Source organism: Callorhinus ursinus, unplaced genomic scaffold (genome assembly GCF_003265705.2).
Source record: "Callorhinus ursinus isolate GAN/ISIS: 27379988/994484 unplaced genomic scaffold, GSC_fseal_2.0 scaffold4, whole genome shotgun sequence".
NCBI lineage: Eukaryota > Metazoa > Chordata > Mammalia > Carnivora > Otariidae > Callorhinus > Callorhinus ursinus.
In genome coordinates, this window is record NW_027397066.1 from 39719782 (window position 1) to 39746193 (window position 26412).

The 26412-nt window shown below is 43.5% G+C and overlaps 2 protein-coding genes across 11 annotated transcripts in view; both read right to left on the minus strand.

Moving 5' to 3' along the window:
- TXK (TXK tyrosine kinase) overlaps positions 1-20848 on the minus strand; it is a 58862-nt gene extending 38014 nt beyond the window's left edge. Inside the window, exons 1-6 of one of the 7 annotated variants that reach the window (XM_073891631.1) lie at positions 20677-20847; positions 4855-4909; positions 3936-4689; positions 3714-3816; positions 2668-2873; positions 48-113 (exon numbers count right to left, since the gene is read on the minus strand). In XM_073891631.1, coding sequence (XP_073747732.1) covers positions 48-113; positions 2668-2858 — 257 coding nt within the window. In that variant the 5' untranslated portion in view covers positions 2859-2873; positions 3714-3816; positions 3936-4689; positions 4855-4909; positions 20677-20847. Of the gene's footprint in view, positions 1-47; positions 114-2667; positions 2874-3713; positions 3817-3935; positions 4690-4854; positions 5124-5497; positions 5517-14820; positions 14840-14900; positions 15764-20676 lie in introns of those variants that run through there. The other 6 variants (XM_025886922.2, XM_073891630.1, XM_073891627.1 and 3 more) reach the window with 6 other exon arrangements.
- A 2216-nt stretch (positions 20849-23064) lies between these two features.
- The window catches only part of TEC (tec protein tyrosine kinase), a 143002-nt gene continuing 139654 nt past the window's right edge, over positions 23065-26412 (minus strand). For 2 of the 4 annotated variants that reach the window (XM_025886920.2, XM_025886918.2), the window contains 3 exons: positions 25159-25277; positions 24917-25074; positions 23065-23744 (listed from right to left, as the gene is read on the minus strand). In XM_025886920.2, the coding sequence (XP_025742705.1) occupies positions 23661-23744; positions 24917-25074; positions 25159-25277 (361 nt within the window). In that variant the 3' untranslated portion in view covers positions 23065-23660. The remainder of the gene's footprint in view (positions 23745-24916; positions 25075-25158; positions 25278-26412) is intronic. The other 2 variants (XM_073891632.1, XM_073891633.1) reach the window with 2 other exon arrangements.

The following is a 26412-nucleotide window of genomic DNA, read 5'->3' on the forward strand; positions in this document are numbered from 1 at the left end:
TGATTTTTCACAGAGCAACCATAGACCATATTTTGGAGGAGACTTACTCATATATTTCTAAATTGGTTAGTTTGTTCTCGGTCACATAGTTGCTTGGGATTAAGCCTTCATTCCTACAACAAAAGACAAAGCCAAAATCAAAATGCTTGGCACATCTGTGGCATTATCGTGACAACAATCCTTTTAAAACCTCAAGGACATAGGAGGAAATCCAACTCGTTTTACTGATTAAATTGCTAAAAGAAGAAAAAGGATTTTTCATTTCCATATTCAACCAAAATCTCTGTTTGACAAATACTAAGGTTCTGACTTACAATGGAAGTAATTTAAGATGTTTCGTGACACCAAAATTTTTCAAAGAGGGAAAGCGGCACTTACGAGATCATTGGGATGTCATAGTGACTAGATTAAAAACACAGCAACAACAAAGATATCAACTTAATTCTTTTGAATTGCCGTAAAACAGGTAGAATAGATGTTCTGGTTTAGCCATGTCCCTATTATAGCAAATGCTGCAAAGAAACACATGAACATGCCTTCTTGTGCACCGGGAAAAGTAATTCTCTAAGACAGACACCAAACAGGGAAATTGCTGGGTCACCAAAACATACCAATTTACACACCCATCAGCAGGGTAAGGGCTTCTCTTTTTCTATACTTTCACCAACAAAATTTGAAATTATAAAATTGCAAAAAGATCTCCATGACATTATTGAAAAATCCAAGCAAGTTGCAGAACAACACACAAAGCATGGTAAGGATTAGGTAAACTAAATCTGCAAATAAGAAGGTGTATTTCAATATGTGCATGAAAGTGCATGGAAAATTTTCCAGAAGGGTACTCACTAAGTGAATAATGGTGCTGGGGTTTGGAGGCATTATTTATCATGGTTGCATATTATAAAAAGCGATATTCACTTATTAACTTTGAAATTAAAAGGTAATTCGTCTTTTTTTAAAGTCTGAGTCATGCCAATGCCAACCTGCAGGAGGGCTAATTACATGGTTCTGAACCTACTCATACCTCTTTTCCCACTGAAAAGTCACCATCACATGTTAAGTCGAAACTAAAAACTGGCAAGAGAGCCAAACCATCAGGAAAATATAATTAAAGAAAGAGGTATATAACTAGATACTTCTAATCCACAGATACTTACCATCTCCAAATCATCACAAAGAATAGAAATCAAATGTCAGCATTCTCTTCCAGGCAGGCCAGATCCCCCTCAGAATCATCTACCTCGGACTCTAGTCAGGTACAATCTATTGCTCCCAACATGATGAAGGCTGTTTGCATCCCAAGGTCTTTTTTTCCTTCCAATTTAATTTGGCAAGTACTGCAATGTTTACTTCCAAAACTAGTCATTGCAGAAATATGAAAATTAGAGAGATACTATTTCTGTTCCTACCTTAGAGCTTAAGGGAAAAAAGGAGTCAAATACTCAAAGAAAGTATAAATCAGGAGAAAAAACCCTGTATGATAGAAATTATTATTCCCATTTTACAAATAAAGAAACAAAAACACATTAAAAATAGAACTACCATATGATCCAGTGATTCCACTTCTGCTATTTATCTAAAGAAAATGAAAACACTAACTCAAAAAGATGTGTGCACCCCTCATGCTCACAGCAGCATTATTTATAATAGTGAAGATATGGAAACAACCTAAGTGTCCATTGATAGATGGATGGATAAAAGAAAGAGGTTATATATCTATATGTATATATACATATATATGTATACACACACACACACACGCAACAGAAAATTAGTCATAAAACAGGAGAAAATCTTGCTATTTGCAACAACATGATGGATCTCAAGGGCATTATGTTAAGTGGAATAAGTCAGACAGAGAAAGGCAAATACTGTATTATCTCATTTATATATGGAATCTAAAAAAATTTTTAATTAAAAAAACAACCAAACTCATAGATACAGAGAACAGATTGGTGGTTACCCCAGGCAGGGAGTGGAGGGTCGGTGAAATAGGTGAAGGGGGTCAAAAGGCACAAAGTTTCATTTATAAAATAAAGAAGTCATGGGGTGTAATGTACCACATGGTGATTCTAAGTCAATAAACCTATATTGCATATTTGAAAATTGCTAAGGGAGTACATTGTAAAAGCTGTCATCATAAGAAAAAACATTTTCATGACTATGCATAGTGATGGATGTTAACTACACATATTGTAGTAATCATTCCATAATAGATATAAATATTGAATTAGTATGCTGCACACCTGAAACCAATATAATGTTAAATGTCAATTATACCTCAATAAAAAAGGAAGGAAGGAAGGAAGGAAGGAAGGAAGGAAGGAAGGAAGGAAGGAGGGAAGGAAGGAAGGAGGGAGGGAGGAAGGGAGGAAGGGAGGAAGGGAGGGAGGGAAACTCAGGGTAAGTGACCTGCCAAAGGACACACAATAGTAAGTGACAGCATCGGGATGTGAAGCCAGGTACATGCAGTTCTGTGACTGCCTGAAGTTGCGGGACTGTAATGCTCTCTCAAACAGATAGGACATGTGAGGACAGGTTCTGCTCCACGCAGAAGGAAGAATTCTAAACCTAGAGGAAATGAGCCACAAAACAGATTTTACGCTTCAGAAGTCTTCAGAGGATAAACAAAGAGGAATTTGATGAGGACCGTGGCACCAGTCTTACCCCAAACGGTCTCTTGCCTTCCACCAGTGAGGGTTATATTTCTCCAATATCAGGTACTCCTCTGATCTCTTTAATGCTAAATCACACGGCTCTCTGGGCAGAAAATCATACAGCGCCTTTACTTGGATCCTCTCTTCAGTAACCTCAGAGGGTGGGAGGGGAGGCAGTGGCTTGCGTTTTGATGGTTGCATGTGGTCTCTGTTGGACTGTAAAAACCAAGGAATGATTTGTTGTACTATTGTTTTAGTAATCTGCACTAAAAAAAGAATAGGGATAGAGTACATTTCCCCGCTGCCCCAGTTCGCCCGTCTGGCTGCACCAAAGCAAAAACCAGAGTGGGATAAACATAGGAAATGACCATAAAACAACTTTTGAATTCAGCAACCCATTCATCATTTTGTAAGTTGTCAAGATCACAAATTCTCTTGCCAGCATCGCACTGGATGTTTCTCTTTTCTTTTTTACAATAGCTCTGTGCTCAACACAGGGCTCGAACTCATGACCCTGAGATCAAGAGTCGCATGCTCCACGGACTGAGCCAGCCAGGTGCCCCTGGATGTTTTTTAAGCCACAAGTCTTGAAATCTGATTTCCACCCCAATAGTTTCACTTTGTTTTATGGGTTTTTCTCTCTCGAAAAAAGATAAACAGCCCTTCCCTTTCACACGCTATAAACTGTGTTTGGGTTTATCATACTTCTTAAGAACACTGTTTCCTCCAACACTGAACTGAAAATTACTCCTGGGTTCAAAATGGCAGTAGCCAGAATACATTTTTCCCCATTCACTGTCTGGTTTCAAGTTGTGCCAAAACATAGCAGAGTAGGCTATTTTAACTGGTCTTTCTCTCTCTCTCTCTCTCTCTCTCTCTCTCTCTCTCTCTCTCTCTCTTCTAAGGCATTCATTCACTAAACGTTTATTAAGCACTTGTTACATGCCGAGCAGGACACTAGATTCTGGGCATGGCAGCAAACAGTACCTCGAGGAGCGTAGACCCTAAAAACACAAGCTTCCTCTGTTACTTCTCCCTCATCAAGATGATACTCACTTGCTTCTTGCTTGGCAATTCCCTGAACCACAGCCTGCGACGCTGGGTGTATTTTTCTGAAAATTCTTCATCTTTGCTCAGGCTTATTTGTGCTCTGACTTGTCTGAGATTGAAAAACAACCATGTTACCAATTATGATCTGAATTCAGGTTATCCAAGCATTCACCAGATATTCGCGAAACTAGTAGGAAGCTCCAGGTCTCTTTCTGACTTCTTTCTTACCTAGAAGACTTTCCACGGGCAAGTTACTACCTCCCAGAACTGCATTTTCCTTATGGAGGAGCTAGAGATGCTAAGAGCAAATGGAGTTGTTATGGAATAAAACTGAAGAAACATATGTCCCATGCCCAAACCAAACCTGGTGCATATTCAGGTGATAAAATAATGATCATGATAATGAAAAACTCACTCTGCGTCAGGCACAGTGTTTATCATTTTACATGCATACCTCGTTTGACGGTATCTGTTGTTATAAGTAGACATGGTATAGTGATTAAGAACATGAGTTTGAATCCCAACTCTACCATTTCACAGTGTGGCCTTGGGGAAGCAATAGAACCTCTCTAAGCCTCAATTCCCTCATCTGTAAGATGGAGATTATAAAAACCATAGGTGTTTTGGGGAGTTACTTGAGCTAATAAACGCAAATCTTTTAGCACAGTCTTACACAGAGGACACTGCCATTAAATGCTAACTGTTCCTATTATCGTGGTACCTTGCATTCATTCTACACAATCTTTTGCTGGGCATCAAAGTGCAAGAGACCCTGATCATTGGGGGGGGGGAGATATTCTAATAAATAAGACAGGATTCTTGCCCTTAAAGGGCAAAAATTATTGAGCAGAACACAGAAAAGTAAACAGCATACACAAAATAAATATTAAATACAGACCCAAGCCACATGCTGTGGGAACGTAATGGAAGGAGCAATTCATGCCAAAGGGATCCAGGACAGATGGTGGAAGACCTGAAATTTCTGAAGGAAGACCTTTAGATCAGTGGACACGCAGTAAGGAGGAAATGGGAGAAGGGTTTCCCCGGCAAAGGGAAGGGCAGAATCAAGGAGCCACGGAGACACAATAGACAATAAAGTAACTGAATGAATGACTTTCCAAGAAGTTGCCCTCAGTAGTAGACTTACCTCTTCTGCATGGAACAGCAGCAACAACAACAGAAAATCGACTGGATGCTGTTATCTGAAAAGCAAATCATTGGAGAGAGCCGTAAGTGTATGACATTGGCTAGATGACGCCGGTGGTGCTAGTCCAAAGGAGGAAATTCCCAAGGGAAATTCCCAAGGAGCAATAGGAATGATAAAGCGTATGCTAGGTCTTGATTCTGCCCTCCTTTATTTGTGGCAGACAAATTTGTGAAACTGTCTTGAAAGCACAAAGAAGTTACTGGCACCCTGGCCAGTGTGGTTTCCCTTCTCAGGCTCTTCTCCCCAGGTCTGGTTTATGCATTTCCTCAGTCTGTGAATGACAAATGACCACTCTATTCTACTTCACCTTGATCAGGGCTAATGTCAGCTAATAAATGTACAAACACAACGTACATGATTCCAAAAGCAACGTTCTCCTAGGAAATCTGGTAGCAGGGATTTTGAATTAGGTCCATCACATTTCTTTTTAAAATATTTTAATATTTTAAATATTTTACTACTTAATACTTTATGTTCATAGAACCTGGGTTTCCCAGTCAGCTCTTTCTCATCATGACACTTGACGATGAAGCATTAGGGAAGCAGAGAGCATGTCAGACATGAGTTCTGAGGTTAGAAAGACCTGGGTTTGAATCCTCACTGTGCAGGTGACTATATCTTGGATGAGTCCCTTTACTTCTCTAAGTCTTCGTTTTCCTATCTGCAAAAAACAGGATAATCATACCTAACCCCTCTGAGAAGCCTTACGAGGCAGAAGTTAATCTCTAACTTAGTGGGTTTGGGGAAGTTACTGGACTGTTCTATACTTAAGTTTCCTCGTCTGTAAAATGGGAATAATTGGATACTTGGCATGTAAGGCTACTGGGAGGATTAATTGAATGGATTCCCAGAAAGCACCCAGAACAATGCCAGATATATCGGACGAGGGTAATCCAGAAGACCTATTATTACTATAGGGTTGTTGAGAAGATTAAATTAGACATCATCTCTAAAGTCCCATGAAAATAGAAGAGGGGTACAAACAGAAGACACCCGCTACAGTCTACCCCTCAGCATCCACTCTGTGCCCCCAGAACAGGGGATGCAACGGAGTTTTCATCAGCCATCATGTTACCACCAGGTGATGTCAGTGTGGTCATACTTCCACCTGAAACTTAGTGCATTAACCATCAGGACACTTCAAGTAGGTAGGGAAAGAAAGGAGAAAAGAAGAGTAACATAAAACACAGCTGCTACAATCCCCACATCTACAGCTGTCCTGAGTCCTAAGGTGGTGATCATAGATGCCTTCTGTCACCAGAGTCCCTTCTGAAGGCCTCTCATGTGAGCTGAAGGAGAAGCAGAAAGAACAGGTATTATGTGAATATAAGTCACCTGCTCATGAAGCTATCTTGAGCCTTCTGGATCTTCTGGGGCCTACTTTCAAATATACTGCTTCCATATTATGATGGATTACTGCTATTCATGCCTAATTTTATGGTTCATTGAATCAGATAACATTCAGCTTAAGACAGGTGTTTGAATCACATAAATATTTCATGATCCATGGTTGACCATTCAGTCTTCACCAGTAGCAAGCCAGCAGGCACTTTTCAAATTAAAAATAATTATCAGCACAGTGTCAAGGCATTACTCCTAATTCCTGGGGGATTGTGCTATGATTTTCATCCTGAGACTTTACAGGAGCTCCTTACAGCTAGCATTTTGCCCTTCATTCCAGGCTGCCACCAATGATAATTTGAGTAATTGATAATTGAGTTATTTCCCCCAGCAGTAAGGCTTCCTTGGAACTCTAATTATATGACCAAATAAATCTCAGGTCCAATTTTGACTCTGTTTCCTGGAGCCACTTCTGATACCAATAACTGTATCAGTCAGGGTTCCAGTATGAAACATGACATATTTAAATTAGAATAATTTTAAAAGGGTTCATACACAAAGGGACTAATTACAAAGGTGTGGATAAGGGGGTAAGGGAAACTGGGTCCAATAGTAGAACTGTCACCATCCCTAGGTCCAAAAGGACCAGGAAAGTGAGAGTTAAGTAGATTTCTAGACGCTAAAATAAAATAAATTACTGAGCCCCCCAAATCTACATTATACTGTGTATTATTAGGTTTGGGGATTTCAACTGCTTTTGTCAGTTTTCTGGTATCTGCATGAACAAGCGGCCAAAACACTCCTGAGAATGAGGGTACATTAGCACTTAGGGGCTCTGTCTGCTTTAGCAGGACTGGGTCTAATTTACATTCTTGCCAATCGATTCCAATGTTGTTTTAGAGTCCCATATAGATCTGTATCTATCCAGGCCAAGAGATGCAAAGTCAAATGTAGGTTACACAAATGAGTGAAGTGGGTCAGAGTATGGTTTAGAATGTGGCAAAAATGCTGTGGCCTCATGTAGAGGTATTCAAATTCAAAATTTTAAAAATACTCCTTCCCTCTCTTGTATCACCATTCCCCTCTCCACTGGATCATTGCCATTAGCATACAGATATGCTGTTACTTCCCTCATTAAAAATAAAAGAAACTACTCTTGATATTATTTCCTTGATCAGCTTTGCTCCCCTTTTAGAGTAAAATCTAGAAATGAATCATCTTTACTTGCTGCTTCCAATTCTTCTCTCTTTTTCTCTTAACCCATTCTAGTTAAGCTTCTGTCCCTACCACTTCCCCCAAACTGCTCTTGTTAGGGTCACCAATGACCTATGTACCACTCTATCCCATGCTTAATTCTATGTCCTTAGCTTACCTGACCTGTCAGCAGCATTCAAGACTCTTCTCTTGATTTTCTTTCTTCTTGGTCTCTTTTGCCACTTCTCTTCCTCCCTACCCTCTCAGGCTGGGGCTAATGATAGCTGGCTCCAAAGCTTTTGATCTCTTCTCTGTCTCATTCACTCCTTTGATTATCTCATTCCTTTCTGTGTCTTAAAAACAATCTATCTGCCAATGACATCCAAACGTATACCTCTAACCAGTTCCAGCGCATTCCAGACTTGCATACCCAAATGCAGTCTCAAATTCTCCACTTGGGTGTCTAGTGGACACCTCCAATTCACATGAAGAAATCTGAACTCCTTCTCTTCCTTTCTACCCAGACTTGCTCTACCCATCCTCTCCATTTTGTCAATAGCAATTCCATTTTTCCAGTGGCTCAGGTCAATGATCTTGGAGTTGTCTTTGACTCTTCTCTCTCTCTCACACCCCAGTCCAATCTGTCAGAAAGCATGCTGATTCTGCCTTAAAAATGTATCCAAGAGTTTCAGTTTGGGATGATGAAAATGGTCTGGAGATGGATAGTGGGGGGATGGTTGTATGGTAATTCAAATGTACTTAATGCCACTGGACTATACACTTACAGAGAGTTAAAATGGTAAACTTTACGTTATATATATTTCACCATGTTAAAACTCTCTCTCTCTCTCTCTCTCTCTCTCTCTCTCTCTCTCACACACACACACACACACACACACACACACACACACACAGAATCTTACTGCTTTCCCCACCCTCTGTTCTTACCATGGTCTAAGCTACCATGATTCATCTGGATGATACCAACAGCCTGCTGACTACTTCCTGCTTCTACCCTAAACTCCCTATAGTCTCTTCTCAGCATAGCAGCCAGAGTAATTAAGGTAAACCCCAAGTTGGGTCATGTTGCTCCTTGTCTCCAAATCCCACAATGGCTCCCCATTTCATTAACAGTTATAGCTAAATTTCTCACACTAGCCTATAAAACCCTCCATGATCTGGCCTCCTGTTGCCTCTCATTCCTGTCCAACATGGCCTTGCTTGTGTCACCCAGCCACACTACCTTCCTCCTGCTTCTGAGACACACCAGGCCTGCTCTTCCTGAAGTTTCTTTGCTTTCATCTTGGCTAGACCACTCTCCCCTCCAGATGTCAACCTTCTATTTTTTAAAATATTTTTTAAACTGAATTATAGTTGACGTAAAATATTATATTCATTTCAGGTATACAACATAGTGATTCAACAATCACATACACTATGTAATATTCACCACAATAAGTGTAGTTACCATCCGTCACCGTACAGGGTTATTACAATTTTATTGACTATACTTTTCATCCCTGTGAATTATTTTATAACTGAAAGTTTGTACTTTTTAATCCCCTTCCCCTATTTTGCCTATGCCCCCATCTCTCTCTCTTCCGGCAACTACTAGTTTGTTCTCTGTATTTATGAGTCTGTTTCTGTTCTTGTTTTTTCATTTGTTTTGTTTTTTAGATTCTACATGTAAGTGAAATCATACGATATTTGTCTTTTCTGTCTGACTTATTTCACTTAGCATGATACCCTCTAGGTCCACCCATGTTGTTGTGAACAGCAAGATTTCATTCTTTCTCGTGGCTGAGTAATATCCCATTGTGTGTGTGTGTGTGTGTGTGTGTGTGTGTGTGTGTGTGTACCACATCTTCTTTATCCAGTCACCTATCTATGGACACTGGGGCTGCTTCCATATCTTGGCTATTGTAAATAATGCTGCAATGAACATAGGGGTGCATATATCTCTTCAAATCAGTGGCTTTGTTTTCTTCAGGTAAATACTCAGAAGTAGAATTACTGGGTCATATGATCTCAGGAATGGACCAAAAAAGGGTAAAAGTAAATCACTGGGACTACATCAAACTAAAAAGCTTTTGCACAACAAAGGAAACCATCAACAAAATAAAACAGCAACCTACTGAATGGGAGAAGATATTTGTAAATGATATACTGGATAAGGGGTTAATATCCAAAATATATAAAGAACTCGTATAACTCAACACCAAAAAACCCCCACATAATCCGATTTAAAAATTGGCAGAGGATCTAATAGGCATTTTTCCAAAGACACATGAAAAAGATGCTCTCAACATCACTAACCACCAGGGGAGTACAAATCAAAACTACAAAGAGATATCACATCATACCTGTCAGAATGACTATTATCAAAAAGACAAGAAATAACAAGTGTTATCAAGGATGTGGAAAAAGGGAACCCTCGTGCACTGTTAGGTGGGAATGTGAATTGGTGCAGCACTGTGGAAAACAGCCTGGAGGCTCCTCAGCCCTAATGAGAAAATGAAAATTATATTTGGGGACGGAATAAGTAGGTACAATAGGAAGCAGTGAACAGTAAGAGTGGAGATGTAGGATTAAATTATGAAGGTCCTTGAAATAAGGGAGGATAAGACCTTGAGTGCCTATGTAGTAGGAAGTCTCATTAGATACTGAAAATGAGAACAATGTAGCCAATTACGGCCAGAGCAGAGCAAACTCTGTAGTCAGTCTACAAACCTCTGTAAGACAGTCCATCAAGGTGAAGGATGACCATCTATGGCCTCATGTTCTAAGATAAACTAAAACCATTTAATATCGTCAAGGCCAAGAAGTGTCTATAATGGTCTTGAATAATCATTAGCATGTTATATTGTTCTCTATATTTTTCCAAATGCTTGAAATTTTTCAAAACTAAAACTTATAGGTTAAAAAGAGGAAAACCTCCAAAAAATCAGGTAGGCCTGTGGTTAGATAGTATCTAAGTATGTATTCCAGGACTGAGAACTTTTTACACGTAAGCGATTTTTAGTGATAGTTGCAAGAGGCTTTTTATTTCTCTAATTCAGCCACTGGCTAACATTTCGTCCAACCAGAATGCTCATCCTCCTCATGAGCCCCAATAAGAAAACTACCCTAGCCCTCCCCACACCCCTCTCTGTCTTCTCTGCACTGAGAGCAGCCCTCCTGCCACGGCCCCTCCTCCCCTGAAAATGGACACCTGTGCAAAGTTCCTCTCCACCCCCTTCTTGGTCAGGAGCACCTCTCAGCTGTTGAGCCGATCACTGTTGGTAACGGTGCTAAAACCACCGGAGACGCCGACAGATGAGAGCCTCAGCAGCTCGGCAGCCCCACGTCCCTCGACCTCAATTATCCCAACCACAGCTTCCGAACCAGCGCTGTTTCGAGGGACACGGACACAGCAGCCAAGTGCAATGGACTGGGGCTGCCATGAGAGGAGTGGATGGCTCGGGGGCTGGAATTGGGACGATGTTTGGGAGCCTCGTATTGGTTATGCCAGGAATCCCTCTCTGAAGCAACAGCTCTTCTCCTACGCCATGCTGGGCTTTGCCCTCTCTGCAGTCAGCGGGCTCTTTTGCCCCATGGTGGCCTTCCTCATCCTCTTCGCCATGTGATGGAGCCGTCTCCACCTCCCATAGGTCTTTCTCCCGTGTCTCGTCTGCCGGTATGTTCCTTTTCCTATACCTCCCCAGGCAGCCTGGGGAAAGTGGGTGGCTCAGCATTTGACAGAAGGAAGACAAATAAATACTGTATTCATAAGAAAACAGAAAAAGAAAACCACACAAACTGGTTCCCTTTTCTAATCTTCCCAAGTCTGAGTATGATTCCACCACAGAAATCTTGGATTCTACCCGAGCCCCATCCCTTATATCCATTCTGCCATGAATCTGTTCAAATTGTTCGGCTATTTCCTTCTTCTCTCCCCTGCTACCAATCTCATCCAAACCCTCAGCAGCCCACTGGCATTTCTGTGGTAACTCATTTAATCCTCATTTAACCGTGTAAAGTAGGTGCTGCTTTACAGATGAAGACTCTGACCACGGAGGGGACCCTCCCTGCTGAGACTCAAAGGGCTTTTAAGTTGACAGCCAGGATCGGACCCGGCAGCCTGACTCCAGAGTCTCTACTCCCAACCTCTGGGCACAGTGTTCACTCAGTGACTGAATGACCTGGTCAAAGTACCAGCCTCTGAGCCCTCCTTCAATCCGTCCTCTAAGTTCATTTCCCTGAAAGTCTGTCTCATCCAACGACTCTCCATCCTCAGCTCCTAAAAAGACTCCCAACTACATATGGCGTCAAGATGATACCCTCCCTTATGTTCATTGCCTTTCATAACCCGGCCAACTCCTCTCCAACTCTCCGTGTTCACCATTCCTCTTGCACCAGCTCCCTCCACTTGCTCTGCTCTCATAGACATCCTGAACACTCCTACATCCAGCCTGAAAAGGACTTCCACTGCAACTCACTCCCATCTAATGGTCCTCTGGGCTCCCAGAGCGCAGGTGATCTGTCCTGTCCTGTGGCTCGTAACTGGGCACCATGTTAGATAGCCATTTATTGTTTTTTAAGATTTTATTTATTTATTTGACAGAGAGAGACACAGTGAGAGAGGGAACACAAGCAGGGGGAGTAGGAGAGGGAGAAGCAGGCCTCTCGCTGAGCAGGGAGCCGGATGCGGGTCTCGATCCCTGGCCGCTGGGATCATGACTTGAGCAGAAGACAGACCCTTAACGACTGAGCTACCTAGGCGCCCCTAGATGGCCATTTAAATGACCATCTTTGCATAGGCTCCATCGCTCACAGGATTTCTCAATCACACCACAACTGACATTTTAGATTGGATGATTCTTAGGGGGCTGGGGGCCTCTGTCTTGTGCATTGTAGGATGTTTAGCAGCACCTCCATGACCAAGTGTCAGCAGCAACTCCTCACCCCCCCTTCACACCCACCTCCTCTTCTCAGTCGTGAAAACCAAAAAACTCCCAGGCATTGTCAAATGTCCCTGGGGCGGCAGGGGGGTAGAGGGGTTGGGGAGCAGTGTGCAAAAATCCCTTGATTTTGAGAACCACTGAGCTCCATTGTAAGCTCTTCAATTTCAGCGCTTCTCCAGAGCATCCAGCATGGGTGCCTGGCACACAGGGAGAACTCAATAAATCGGCCAATACCCCCACACCACCACATCACACCTGGGTTCTACTTTTCAGTAGCTCATTCTACCACAGGACATCTCACAGCACGATGCTGGCCACAGAACAAGTTAGGCTGACCACAACCTTTTAACTAAGTAGAACAGCAAAGTTGAAGAGAAGAGCTTCCGGATCTTTGGCTAGTACTTATAGGTCATAAGCCTAACCCGCTGTCCCAGAAACATTAAATAAAGAAGCAAGTTATCCAAAATCAAGCATCAGTCCATGAAGATATTAAATGAAATAGTGAAACCTTCTCTGGTGTTCAAGGATTTTTTCCATATTAGGACAGCACATGGGGTTTTGAGTGGGTTTTGGTGTCAGACCAACTTGCAGTCAAATCATGGCTCCATTTTCTTGTGGCAACAATGTGATTCTGGGCAATCACTCAGCAGCCTTATCTGGAAAATACAGGAATGAAACCTATCTGCTAGGTGAGGCAGTTCCCCAACATAGCCCTTACTATAAGCAGGCACTATACTAAGATCTCATACACTATACTAATTTACTCCCTAAACACTGAAATCGGTCCTATTACCCCATTTTACAGAGTAAAAAGACTAGGAGAGAGGTTCAGTAATTTGTCCAAAGTCACAGAATTAAAAAGCCGCTGAGTCGGGGCATCTGGGTGGCTCATTTGGTTGAGTGACTGCCTTCAGCTCGGGTCATGATCCTGGAGTCCCGGGATCGAGTCCCATGTCGGGCTCCCTGCCTGGCGGGGAGTCTGCTTCTCCCTCTGACCCTTCCCCCCTCACGCTCTCTCTCTCTCTCTCTCATTCTCTCTCTCAAATAAATAAATAAAATCTTAAAAAAAAAAAAGCCGCTGAGTCAAAATTCAAGCCCAGAGACTTTGGCTCAGAGTCAGGGAGCATAACGAGACAATCCTTATGGATTAGAAGATTAAATAAGACAGCAGAGGTGAAGCACCTCAAACATAGATATTACTCATTTAATTCTCAACCTGTTCCCTCACCCAGTCCCTAGAACTCATTCAAGTATTTTTAGGAACTCACAGGCTATGTTTAAGGTAAACAGAAGTAGATGTGATTCTCCCTCTGAAGACAGCACAAGGGAATAAGGCCAAGCAAGCCAAAGCTGATCTTCAGCCCCCAGCTCCCTTGTCCTGAGCCCACTCTCCACCCCTGACACAAAGGCAAATATTCCCTCCATTTCAGGACTCAAAAGGGCGCTCCCTCCCTAGCATCCAAACAGCTCTCAGGAGAGGCTCTGAAACTTATTCTTGCTAAGATATCAATGATATCATAAACAGATATAACAGTAAACATGTACTACAGTCCTTCTTTTAAAGGCATTTTCATGTTTGTAAGCATGATACCTATATTAAAGTGAACAGAAAGATTAATTTTTAAGGAATTGGTTCACATGATCGTGGGGACTGGCAAGTTCAAAAGCTAATGGGGTGGGCTGGCAGGCTGGAGACTCAGGGAAGAGCTGTGTTCGAGTTGAAGGGCAGTCTGCTGGTGGAATTCCTCTTGCTCAGGTGAGGTCTGTCTCTGTTCTCTTAAGGCCTTCAACTGATTGGATAAAGCCCACCCACATCGTGGACAGTAGTCTGTTTTACTCAAAGACCACTGATTTAAATAAATCTTCATCCCCCGCAGCACCTGGGTGGCTCAGTTGGTTAAGCACCTGCCTTGGGTTGGGTCATGATTCCAGGGTTCTGGGATGGAGCCCCACGTCAGGTTCCCTGCTCAGTGGGGAGTCTGCTTCTCTCTCTCTCTCTCCCCCCTCTACCCTTCCACCCCTGCTTGTTCTCTCTCTCTCAAATAATAAAATCTTTAAATCCTCATCTCCCAAACCCCTTCACAGAAACATCCAGAACTATGTTGATCAAACATCTGGGCAATATTCTGGGTAATATGACTCAGCCAACTTGACCCATAAAATTACCTATCATAATACCTTACATTTAAATACATAGAACTTTCCGGAAGGAATTGCTGGTATCAGTCAGCAGGCGGGGAAAGCTTTGTGGGCACTAGGAGGAAAAGGCCTTCCCCTACTCACCTGTAGGACTACATGCCAGCAGAGTGGATCATAAACCCCACAATATCCCCTGGGTGACCTCTGCTCTCTTCTGCCCACTGTGATTTAGGAAGAAGTATTTTAAAAAATACTTATTTTTTCCTGATTCAATAGCAAAGGTACAGACCTATGCTGCCACTGATTTAAGTAGGATAAGGGTTTTTTTTCTCCCCCGAAGACCAGGAGCAGCTGTGGCTGGGAACCAACCTCTGTCTTGTTTACAGTTCCGTCCCTTCTGCCCAGCAAGTTGCTGCCCAAGAAATAATTGTTGAGTAAATGAAAAAAAAAAAAATTGTGAACGCCGAGCAGCTCCCTGGTGTTCCCTCATTTGGCATGACTTTCCAAGCCACTAGGCGTCTTTATTTATAGACTGAAATATCGATTCCCTCCAAAGCAGATAGCAGTGATTATTAGACTTGTGGCCGTTTTCGATCTACCGCTTCACACACGTCTTCGAGGGCAGTGACCAAATGGACAGTCCCTTCCGCGTGCAACCAGTGATTGCAGAAGCCATTCTCTGCTGATTGACCCGCAGAGAGAAAACTCTTCTGTGCCTTTGGGAAATTCCCAGTTTCGGCCGAAGCTCACGCATATCAAAGGCCTCTGCCCGAGAGACTAAAATGCCCCAGAGACGGGCAGTGACTATTTGCCCGCTGGAAGGGTTGAGGATTATCTCAGGAAGGAGCCGGAGCCTCCTCTCCCTCGCTTCCGTCTCGCGCTGATCTCTTCACCTGCTTCTTATTCCCCCCGCAAAGATCTTTAATTATCTACCAGGTCGCGGCAACTTAGGAAAAGGGCACCGCATCCTGGCATAATCCCTGTGACCTTTAGGAATGGCCCATATCTCTCGGGTAAGGCAGTCGAGCCTCTCTCGCTGCAGCGGGCGTTCGCGTTCTTTCCTGAGAAGGCTTGCTGCCTCTTCCCTCACCCGCGCCAGGCTCCCGGCGCCTCCGGGCGGGGGTGGGCGGCCACGGCGGGGGCGGGGGGGGGGGGAACCCGGCTTCCGCCAGGGGGCGCTGGAAGGGGGCGACTGTGAGACGCCCCACTACCCGGAGGCCGCCTCCCGCCCCGCTCGCCAATCGCGGCCCGCCGCAAAGCCGTGGCCCCGCCCCCTCCGCGAAGCGAAGCTCCGGGCCTTTGCTGCGTTTCCCATGGTTTGAGGTTTACGTCGACAAAACCTCGCTTTCATCCCCTGGCATTTCCGACGTCACTGTTTCGTTCTGAATTACAGCCTCAAGTGAAATTTTATCCCTCCTGAATTTGGTCAGAAGTGACAGATGGCCGCTGCTTTTTATTTGAAGACATGAATAACTGGCTCGGTTTCGAGAGCCGTCCTGAACCAAAGACCAGGCCAGTTTAGTCGCCCGACCCGCACGCTCCAGGTGGCGGTTTTAAGACGAGGAATTCTGGTGCCAGCTGCCTCGGCGGGGGAAGGGGGGCGCGGGGGGCGGGCGGTGGACGAAAGCCCGTGGCTTTGGGGAAATGGCTCTGGGTGATTCATGAGGGAGTCTCGACGTTCACTACAAGATAGGCGCCATTGTTCCCAGAAATTCTCAGAAAGACCAAACTTCCTCGTGACGATCATAAATTCCCACCACGAGATCTGTTTCTTAAGGGCCTTTTAAAATCAGACACATTTTAATCGACTTAACCGATGGCATCTGGGAGGAGTGACACACAGCTTAGCGCGACATTCTACCTCCGAGTCGGGTATCAGAGAAGCCTTTCCACCTGCCAAACCAAGAACCCACACCTATGGCGGGGGGGAAGGAAGGAAGGAAGGAAGGAGGAAGGAAGGGAAGAAGTAAGACACTGAGTTTTTCATAGAAATGTTTATTCAATTTAGAAAGCTATCCTTTACACTAATATCTGAGTGTATGCTCTTTATATATTTGAGTTGTTAAATTATCCTTGTTTTGTTTATACACTTCCTCTTGATATTAAAAAGACACTCCTCTAAGAGGAATGCTAGACGAACACTCCAGTGTGTTTCCTTTTGATGTTAAAATGTCCCTGCTTCTAAGGAACGATGGTCACCAGAGAGGTTAGTCTTTTTGAATGTGTTGACAAAATAAGTTAACAACCCTATGTTAAACTCCAAACTGGCTTTTTGACATCATCTTGAGTCTTAACTTAAAGGAAGAGGAATAACTACTTTAGGGGAATTCATGGGTCACTAACAGAAAACAGGTACCTAGCTTATGTGACCGTAAACTGATAAATTTGGTGGCAGACAAAAATGGTACTTGGCCAGGCTGGGGCCTGAAGGGGCACTGGGTGTGGGGAAGGAGTGAGGAGACTCTAGAAGCCTGAGGAGCTGGATGGGGTGCTGGGCAGCAGGGGAGATAGTGTCCAGGGAGTAAGGGATGCTCTGAGGGAAGGCAGAGCCTCCCTGAAGACTGCACATCTGTTCTCAGTCTTGGCCAGGGCACACCCTCAGGCACCAAACAGTCCAGCGCCCTGCAGCCGTTGTTTGCTCTATGCAGGGATATTGCTTTCTTCCCAGTAATGAGCTGGTGTGAGGTGGACTGGGCAGGCACCTTGCAGACAACTCCTCCCTGCCCCCAGGTCTCAGAGCAGTATTTTCTAGAAGACTGATGTCTGTGACCTCAGAATTCATGACGAGCTCACAAATATCACACCCAAGACATTGAGCCAGCTTGTGGTCAGACACAAGGCCTGTTGGCGGGGTTGGCACTGTGCCGGAAGCTGTGACCACCGGCCCTCAGCGGGCAGGGGGTGTACAGATGCTGCCGGCCGGTGGGCTTCACGGAGGCACGGCGGGGAATGTCAGCATGCCAGGAGACACGGAAACCTCACAGACGCCGTCACCCATGCTGGCTACCGTCGTCATTATTGCAACAGACTTGAGGCAGTTGCAGGGACATAAAAACGAAATAATTCAAAAACAAAAGACACATCTGCTAGCGTCCATAGGAACAGGAGGAAATTCTCTATTTTTGATAAAGGGGAAAACTCCAGCCTGAGGCAAAATAGTGGTGGAAGTGGCCACGTTTGATTTTGGCCCAGGGGTTCTCCCTGCTTTTGCCACCGAATTCGTCATCTATTGTTGGAAACAAATCATTATTAACCTCACAGTTTCTGTGGGTCAGGACTCCAGGCATAGCTCAGCTGGGGGCCTGTAGGTAAAGGTTAAGAAATTCATGAAGCTCATGAAATTGTAGTCGAGTTGAGTTGATCCACGTCCATGTTCACTTCCATGGCTGTTGGCAAGCTTTCGTGCCTTCATTCCTCATGATGGGGATCCTCCGCAGGCCACCTGAGAACGCCCACAGCATGGCAGCCGGTAATCCAGGAGACAGCCCAAGAGCACGAAGTCAGAAGCCACAGTCTTCATACAACCTCATCTCGGGGAGAACACTCTACTGCTTTTATCATCTTCTATTCATGAGAAGTGAGTTACTCGGTCCACTTCAGACACGAGGAGAGGGATTGCACAAGGCTGTGAACACGGGGAGATGGGCACCAGTGGGGGCCGTCTTAGAGGTGGCCATGCAGCTACCCTCTTTATCTCCATATTAATAATCACGGTAATGATAGAAGATAGTAACTTAGTAGGGCTGGTGCAGAAATCGAATACAAGGAGGAATGAGAGGGGGCTTTAAAAATAGGGGCCTCAGTAGGGGCGCCTGGGTGGCTCAGTCGTTAAGCATCTGCCTTCGGCACCAGTCATTATCCCAGGGTCCTGGGATCGAGCCCCGCATCAGGCTCCCTGCTCCGCGGGAGGCCTGCTTCTCCCTCTCCCACTCCCCCTGCTTGTGTTCCCTTCTCTTGCTGTGTCCCTCTCTGTCAAATAAATAAATTTTTATTAAAAAAAAAAAAAAGGGTGCCTGGGTGGCTCAGTTGGTTAAGCATCTCCCTTCGGTTCGGGTCATGGATCCCAGGGTCCTGGGATCGAGCCCCACATCGGGCTCCCTGCTCCAGAGGAAGCCTGCTTCTCCCTCACCCACTCCCCCTGCTTGTGTTCCTTCTCTCGCTGGGTCTCTCTGTCAAATAAATAAAATCTTAAAAAAAAAAAAAATAGGGGCCTTAGAAAGGCAATGTGATCAGGTGTACATACCTCACCCCCAGATCAAATTATGGAGGTGAGTCTGGAAATCGACATTTTATCAGTATCCTGTGATACTTCAGGCACACTAAGATTTAAGAATCACTCATATACATCGTTAATTTTTTTCCCTTCTACTTCATAAATTGGGAAGAAAAGAAAGGCAGAGAAATTAGGTGAAAATGAAGTGGAGAGGAAGGAAGAGGTGAGTTTTTCAAACCCTTAGTTCTTCCTGGGCTTTGTCCTCTAAATAACTCTACGGGGCTGGACCTGTCCTCAGGGCCACTGTTAGTGGGTAGAAACCTTGACCATACCCAATTATGTTTCACAAATTGAACTTCACTGGAGCATTGCTCTGCTACCTCGCTCAGGCTCTCCCCACGGTTCAGTATGACCGATATCTCACCTCCATGATCTCCTCCCGCCCTACAGCAGCCTATCAGGCCAGACTTCTATGACAGCTCTTAGAACAACAAACATATTTGGCAAATGACTCTGGCCTGGCAAACACATACAAACACTTTCTGATTAGCAGTAATATACCTGGAGACATCTCTTGGCTTTCTCTTATCAACGGTAAACACTTCAGTGTTTTACCCAGAAGCAGATAGAGCCATATGTCCGGGTGCTTGGTGGCAGAAATAAACAGGGGATTCTTACATGGAACAAATGACCAGAAGCTGGAAGAGATGGTTAATGTTCATCAAATCCACGCCCTTCAAGGCTGGCCAGAATGACCCTCAAAATAGTCCCGCCAAGAGGTCGTCTCTTATTTAATCCCTCGGGCAACCTAATCCTGTCTCAACCCTCACCGTTATTTATTTTCTATATAATCAAATCTTTCTTGTTAAAATTTATAGCCTTTTCTCTAGTTCTGACCTCAGGAGAAATGAAGAACAGATGCTCGCACAGCTTTTAATAAAAAGGTTATTAAGTCACTGCTCATCTTCGTTCTACCGTCGGGGATGGTGGGGACAGAAATTGTTGCTTCATAGCTCTTGCCGCTTGGCCCTGGTTCACCTGTAATTCTGATACAAGGCAGCCCCATTCTGTCGATGAGTGGATCAAGACTGTAAGTTATATTCAGGTCAGTACAACTGAAATAGCCTGGTTTATGTTTTACAAATTCTACCAACAAGCGTTGGGTCCTGTGAAGTGATGTGGCTTAAACAGATGACATTTAAAAACTGCCACCCGTTTTTCCTATTGCCACTTAAAAATCAGAAATGTAAAAAACTTTGTTAGCTGGTCTTTGATTACTTTAATCTGATATGACTGGGCTTTGTTAAAACTAGGTTCTATAGTCATTCAGAATTAAAATCAAAGAGTATTTTCCTTTCTTATTTTTTAATGATATTTTATGCATAAGGCCCTCATAGTTAAATTAATAAGCATTTTCAAAATTGCACATGGAACTGAACAGTCTTCCAAAGCAACTCCAAAATTAAGATCATGAAGGACGTGTCATTTTTAGCTACTGTTTATGCTATCTTGTTGAGAGGTGGGCAGAAACAGGGTACCATTTTACAGATAAGCACCCGACGTAAGAAGTTGCCAAAGGTGACCCACCAAGGCTGCAGCAAATCCAGAAGCTAAAACTTGGTCTCCCAGCCTTCAGCTCTGAGCTCTTTACACTTAATATCGCCCTAAAAACAAACACTTTTCAAACTGCATTTCCATACACACATATAGATTTAAGGACACTATTTTGTTTCCTTTGCATTCTCCACGCTGAGCATTTACTAAAATTACATCACTACGGTGGTCATTTGAATAACACACAAAACCCTGTCACAACACCTGGGGAAATTATCCTCAAAGTTTCACAAGCCTTGTGCCTGCCTCTGCCGTTCAAGAGTAAGTAACGGGCCCAGAACAAGCCCTGAAGATAAAGGACGAAGCCATCTTACTTACAGGTGGAAAGAATCATGGCTGTGCTTCTGCAGGGAGCAGACCAAACAGCCTTCAGTTCTTCAGCGACACTCCAGTCACAAAAACACATCTTTTAACTGAAATCATAGCTCGCCCAAGATGTTTCTCACAGAGTTAACCCCACCTATTTTCCTGTTCTAAAAACCTCAGAGAAGTGTGTGAATGACAACCTGATGGCCTATATAAGAAAGCTCAGTAATCTCCATCCAGATCTCTGAGGGTAGCTGCTATTGGTTCCTCATTCCCAACTGTGTGGGTGACTCCAGCAAACAACATTTTCAAAAAAAATCACAGAATTTTTGTGCAAGAAACATTAAAAATCATCAAATCCGAAACTGCCCTCTCTGGACAGAGAAGGAAACGGATGCGCAGATAGGACAAGGGACACAGTTAGTGGAAGAAACAGAATTAGATTCTACGTATTGGAGTATAAATCTAGAATGTTCTGTCCTCCCACTCAGTACTAACACTTCAAGGACCATATTACGAAACTTCATTTTTTTGTGGGGCTGGAAGCCAATTCAGTAATACACCTAAAAGGTGACTGAGCCATGGTTCAGAAATATAAAAACAACATCAATAAAAAATGTACTTAGGAGTTTCACTCCATCCCCTTGGAAAATATAACCAAAAATTAAAACTAAAGGGAACAATTCTAATGAGCACATAGCATTTTCACATTGCCCTTCCTATTTCCTGCTTTATAGATTAAGATCTCTTTAAGCATTCTGGGTGGATTCTTCTATTTTTACTTCACTTTTTGCCTTCCTTACGCTTTATACAAAACCTTTTGTTAAGTTTTGGTGAAAAATTTAAAGATTTTTGAAGAAGATGTTCCCAAATGTTGCCAGGTATTATCCATCTTGTTTTCCACATCAATAGTATACATAACGATTACTACAAGGCCTATACTTTGTCCTCACTTTTCTTCAATACCATCCAGCTCCTCTAGGTGAAAAGGGAAGTATGGGACCGGACAGGGAGGTGTGGGAGGAGTCAAGGTGAAGGAGAAAGGAAGGAGAAAGATATAATCGACAGTACTCATACTCAAGTATAACGAGTATGACCAACTCCTTGAATGGGCTACAATTCCGTTAAAAGGTGTGTATGTTTTTGTGATGGGGGTACGGTTTAAACAGGAAGATGAGGAGGAAGGTGGCAAACAGACTGTGACAAGACTTAAGATAATTTTTTTTTCCATTATAAGGAGGATAAGGAAGGATGGAAGATAGCTTTCAGTGGATGGACAGAACAGAAGGGAGAGATGGTTCTCCAGGGTCCTAGGGAGGCACTGCTCAGAGCAGCCAGCAACAGCTCTGTGTTCCCTTAACACCTGTGGCAGAGGGGACACCACAGCAGTCCCCAGAGCAGCTGAAACTCCTACAGAAAGGCCCTGTGTGTTGTGTGTGCCTCAGCTTTCTACCCTCGTAACACCAAGAAACATGCGTTGGGCCATATGGGGCCTCTGCTATTGATAACAGAGACTGTTTCTTTTCCCTGGGCTCATGAGGAGAAATGAAGGTTCCAACTCAGCTGGTGTCTTCGTCAGAGATTGAAATGGTCAGAAACCCACTCAAACAAACTTGATCACAGGGTCTACCATGAGGCTCTTCTAGACAATCTCACTGATCCAACCAGATCTCCTGAAAACCATCTGGGAGACAGCTCTATATACCATGCTCTCCATTTTTCCTGGTCTCTCTACCAGAATTTGAGCTTGCTCCTGGGTCTTGCTTGTGGTGGGGGCAGGCTTTGTTGTGAACATCACCTCATCATTCTGCCCCAGAGCCCAGTACCTCCACTTACAGCATCTATGTCCTGGGGCAGATTCCCAGGACGTAGAAAGTCACTGATTGCCTCTAGTTCAAATTTTTTTTTTAAGATTTTTATTTATTTATTTATTTATTTATTTATTTATTTAAGAGAGTGAGAGATAGCATGAGCCGGGGTGGGGAGGGAGAAGCAGATGGAGAGGGAGAGGCAGACTCTCTGCTGAGCAGGGAGCCCGATGTGGGACTTGATCCCAGGACCCCGGGATCATGACCTGAGCCAAAGACAGACGCTTAACGACTGAGCCACCCAGGCGCGCCACCCCAGTTCAATTTTTACCCTACTCCAATTAGTTATGGATACCATGGGCATGGTCACTCAACCCAAACATGGGCCTGATTGGGGGCTTAAATTAGACAGGAACCCCCAAACATGTCTGCCTAAGTGGGGAGGAGGCATTTATGGTAGAAAGTCCAGACTTTTTTCTCTTCAGTAAGGAATATTTGATCCCCAGGGGTAGAGAAATTGACAGCTGCAAGGCATAGTCCCTAGTCCTAAAAAGGTAAGTTCATATGTTACAGAATTAAAATTTTTAATTAAAAGACTACTCAGTTTCTTATAAATATATATCTTTATATATTATATGTATTTACAATATATACAGCATACAAATAATGGCAGTCTTGAAAATGGAAGTTTTCAAAACAAAAGAGGGGTACTTATCCAAGATGGGTTCCTGATTCATCCAGAACCCACATTTTAGACAATGCCTGAGGCCCAGATTTCTATAGAAGTCAAAGGAAAAAGAAAGGTTGCTGGAACAAGTCTCTAAATTCCCTTTCCTTTCCCAAATATCCTGACCTTCCACTGACACCAGCCAACATGGCCCCATGTACACCCCTAAAATGGGAAAACCTTGGGGTCTGGGCATCGTACTTAGCACATGGTGAGTGCTCAAGTACTTGTGGGATGATAAAAGTGAGTGTTTTTAATCACCATCTGTCAGGCAGCATTTCCATAACTTGAAAGATCCAGTCCCAGAGCTAGGACTGGTCTAGAAGCAAATGCTTTAGGTTTTTCCACTTTATAAGTAAAACAGTCTACATGTCCAAGTGCTAAATAAGTTAAAAGTTAGCCACAAAGTGCCATTTCTTCCTCATGCTTTGGAATCTGGACGCCACAGATCACAACACCACTTATCTTCCAGAAGTTTCTTCACACTCAACTAGTTCATCTATTGTGCGCAGCAAATCTTCAAAGGAAGGCCTTCCCTCTGGTTTCTACAATTAAAAATCAAAGAGAAGCTGTGGGTTCCAGAATCCAGACCCCAAAATAATTTCTCACATTCAAACTCACATAACATAGCACACAAGCGCAAGGTACTCATTGTTTTGGGACTAGAATACTCAGGTGTCTCCAAATGGGTCTACCCTAGCCTACACATACTGTTGCTAGACACACCTTTCCATGACATTCCTTTTGTGTCTCCATTTAAGACTCTAACACAGCTCCTTATTGCCTGCAAAATCAAGTGCTCCTAATTTGCAGTGCCCTCTATAACCTGACTTCCCCCATCCTCTTGCTACCCAATTTCATTTCCCACAAACACCCTCACATGGGCTCTCTGCTCCATGAGACCATCTCCACCCTCCTGTACACACACCACACTCATTACCACCACCTTGCCTCTGCTCATGCTGTCCTCTCCCACCCCCAGCAACACTTCTTGCCCAGGCGTCTCCCATCCCAATCAGTGTTCTTTGGAGACATTATAGCAAGTGACCAAGAGCATGGATTCTGCTTCTCTGTAGCAACGGGGTCTTGGGCAAGTGTCAGTTTCAGGAGCCCTGGTCTTCTCCACAAAGTGGTTATAGCAAAAATCTCTGCACCTCTAAAGGTTATTTTGAGAACTATATCTAAAGCACTCAGTACAGTGCCTAGCACACAATACACATGAACTATTATTATCTTCCAAAAATCATTTTGTTGTCTAATCTCTTCTACAAGGTGACATTTTAATACACCGGGAAGGAAAACTTTCAAAGACTGTAAGTCAAGAGATCTGGGGGAAGTTGAGATTTGGTGAAAGAAACCCCCTCTGGTGAAAGAGTAATACTTCAACAATACAAGTAGTCCAGTGAAAGAAGAGCTACTTCTCTGGACTTAATCCTTGAGTCCCGAACTCAGGCAACTGTGACAGGATTTCCCCTTGGGAGTGGGATGGCAACCTGAATTCATGATCTTAATTATTATCATTTTCTGCTTCTTCACCTTCTTCTTCCCATTATTCAGAACTGACTTGAGAGGGCTGGCTTTCTACCTAGAGTTTGAAATCCTATAAAACACACACTAACTCACCAGGTTGTAGAGACTATAGACTATTAATCTACCAAGCTCAGATCCCCAAATGTTTCAGAGATTCAGAATGAAAGCACAGAAAACTTTTTTTTACCTCCTGCCAACATCTCAGCATCACCTCGTATACATATTTGGATGCCAACTTTGGCCTGTAGAGTCGGTGGCCCCGGGTAACCATGGTTACCACTTCATAGTTGGTGTTTTTCTCAAAGGGCATTTTGCCTTCAGTGAATATTTCCCACATTAAAACACCTAGAAAAGGACAAAGGATTATGAAAAGGATGCATCCACTTCCGCTTCAGAGTACAGCTGGGGAAAAATGGACCATGTTCTTACCAAATGACCAGACATCCGATTTGCTACTAAAGCGGCTGTAATTAAACACCTCGGGAGGGCACCACTTCACTGGAAATTTTGCACCAGAAGAACTTGTGTATTGATCGTCCAGAACATACCTAAAGTAAGACACACCACAGGTTTACGCCTCTGAGTTACGATCTATATGTTGCACATGTTCTTTAAATTTTTTTTTCCTCTTCGAATCAAAAACACAGTTGACTGAAGTCCAACAAGCATCCGGTTGAAGCTAAATGTTTGCCTCCGTGGCCACGCCTGGTGCTTTCCATCTTCCTCTCAGCTTCACTTACACGCTTAAGATGGATGCATTGTAACATTAGTATCTGCACTTTCATTTTTCTGTGTGTTTTTCTTTTTTATAAGGCAATAGAGGCAGGACACAATAAAAGAGTTAGCTAAGGTTTTTTTTTTTTGGTAAGCAATTTTGTTCTTTAAACAAAATTTAACCCAAAGGCCCCACATGTAAAACATCTAAAGCAGAGCTGCTCTAAAGGAAGTGGTGCAGAGCATCTAGAGACACACGTGCTTTTGGCCCCAACTCCAGAGTACAATTTAAACCTACAGCAAATGAAAAAAGCAAATTGCAAAATGACATATGTAAATGGTGGAGTATAGATTTATATACCATGACATCCCTCACTCACACACACACACTCACACACACACACATACACACTCACATACACACTCGCACACACACACTCCCACACATTCACACACTCACACATACACACTCACACTGGCTCACACACCCATACACACTCACACACATACATACACACTCACACATACACACTCACACACATACACACACACTCAAAACAATAATTTTTGCTATGCAAGCATACTTACATCCTTCTGGAAGGACACACACAACCTGACAACTCTGGCTACCTCTGGGCAGGACCCTGGATCAGGGTGGTAGATATGGAGACGTGAGCCCTTCCTGTAATGTGTTCAGTATGGATTTACAAGAGGACTGTGTTTACGTAGTACATGCACATATAAAGCTAATTTCTAAAAAGCTCCATGAAAAAACATTCAAATAATTGCACAAACTTCCTCTGCTACATGGTAACAATGCCACCATGAGTGGGATCCACGTGCCTGCCCAACAGGGGGGGTTTGAGTTTAGTGTCTAATGAGTGTTTTAGAGGGGCTGATGCAAAAGCATAGATTTTCTGAAAGCCAAACGTATAAAAATCCAACATATGAAACTGGAAGACTGCCTGT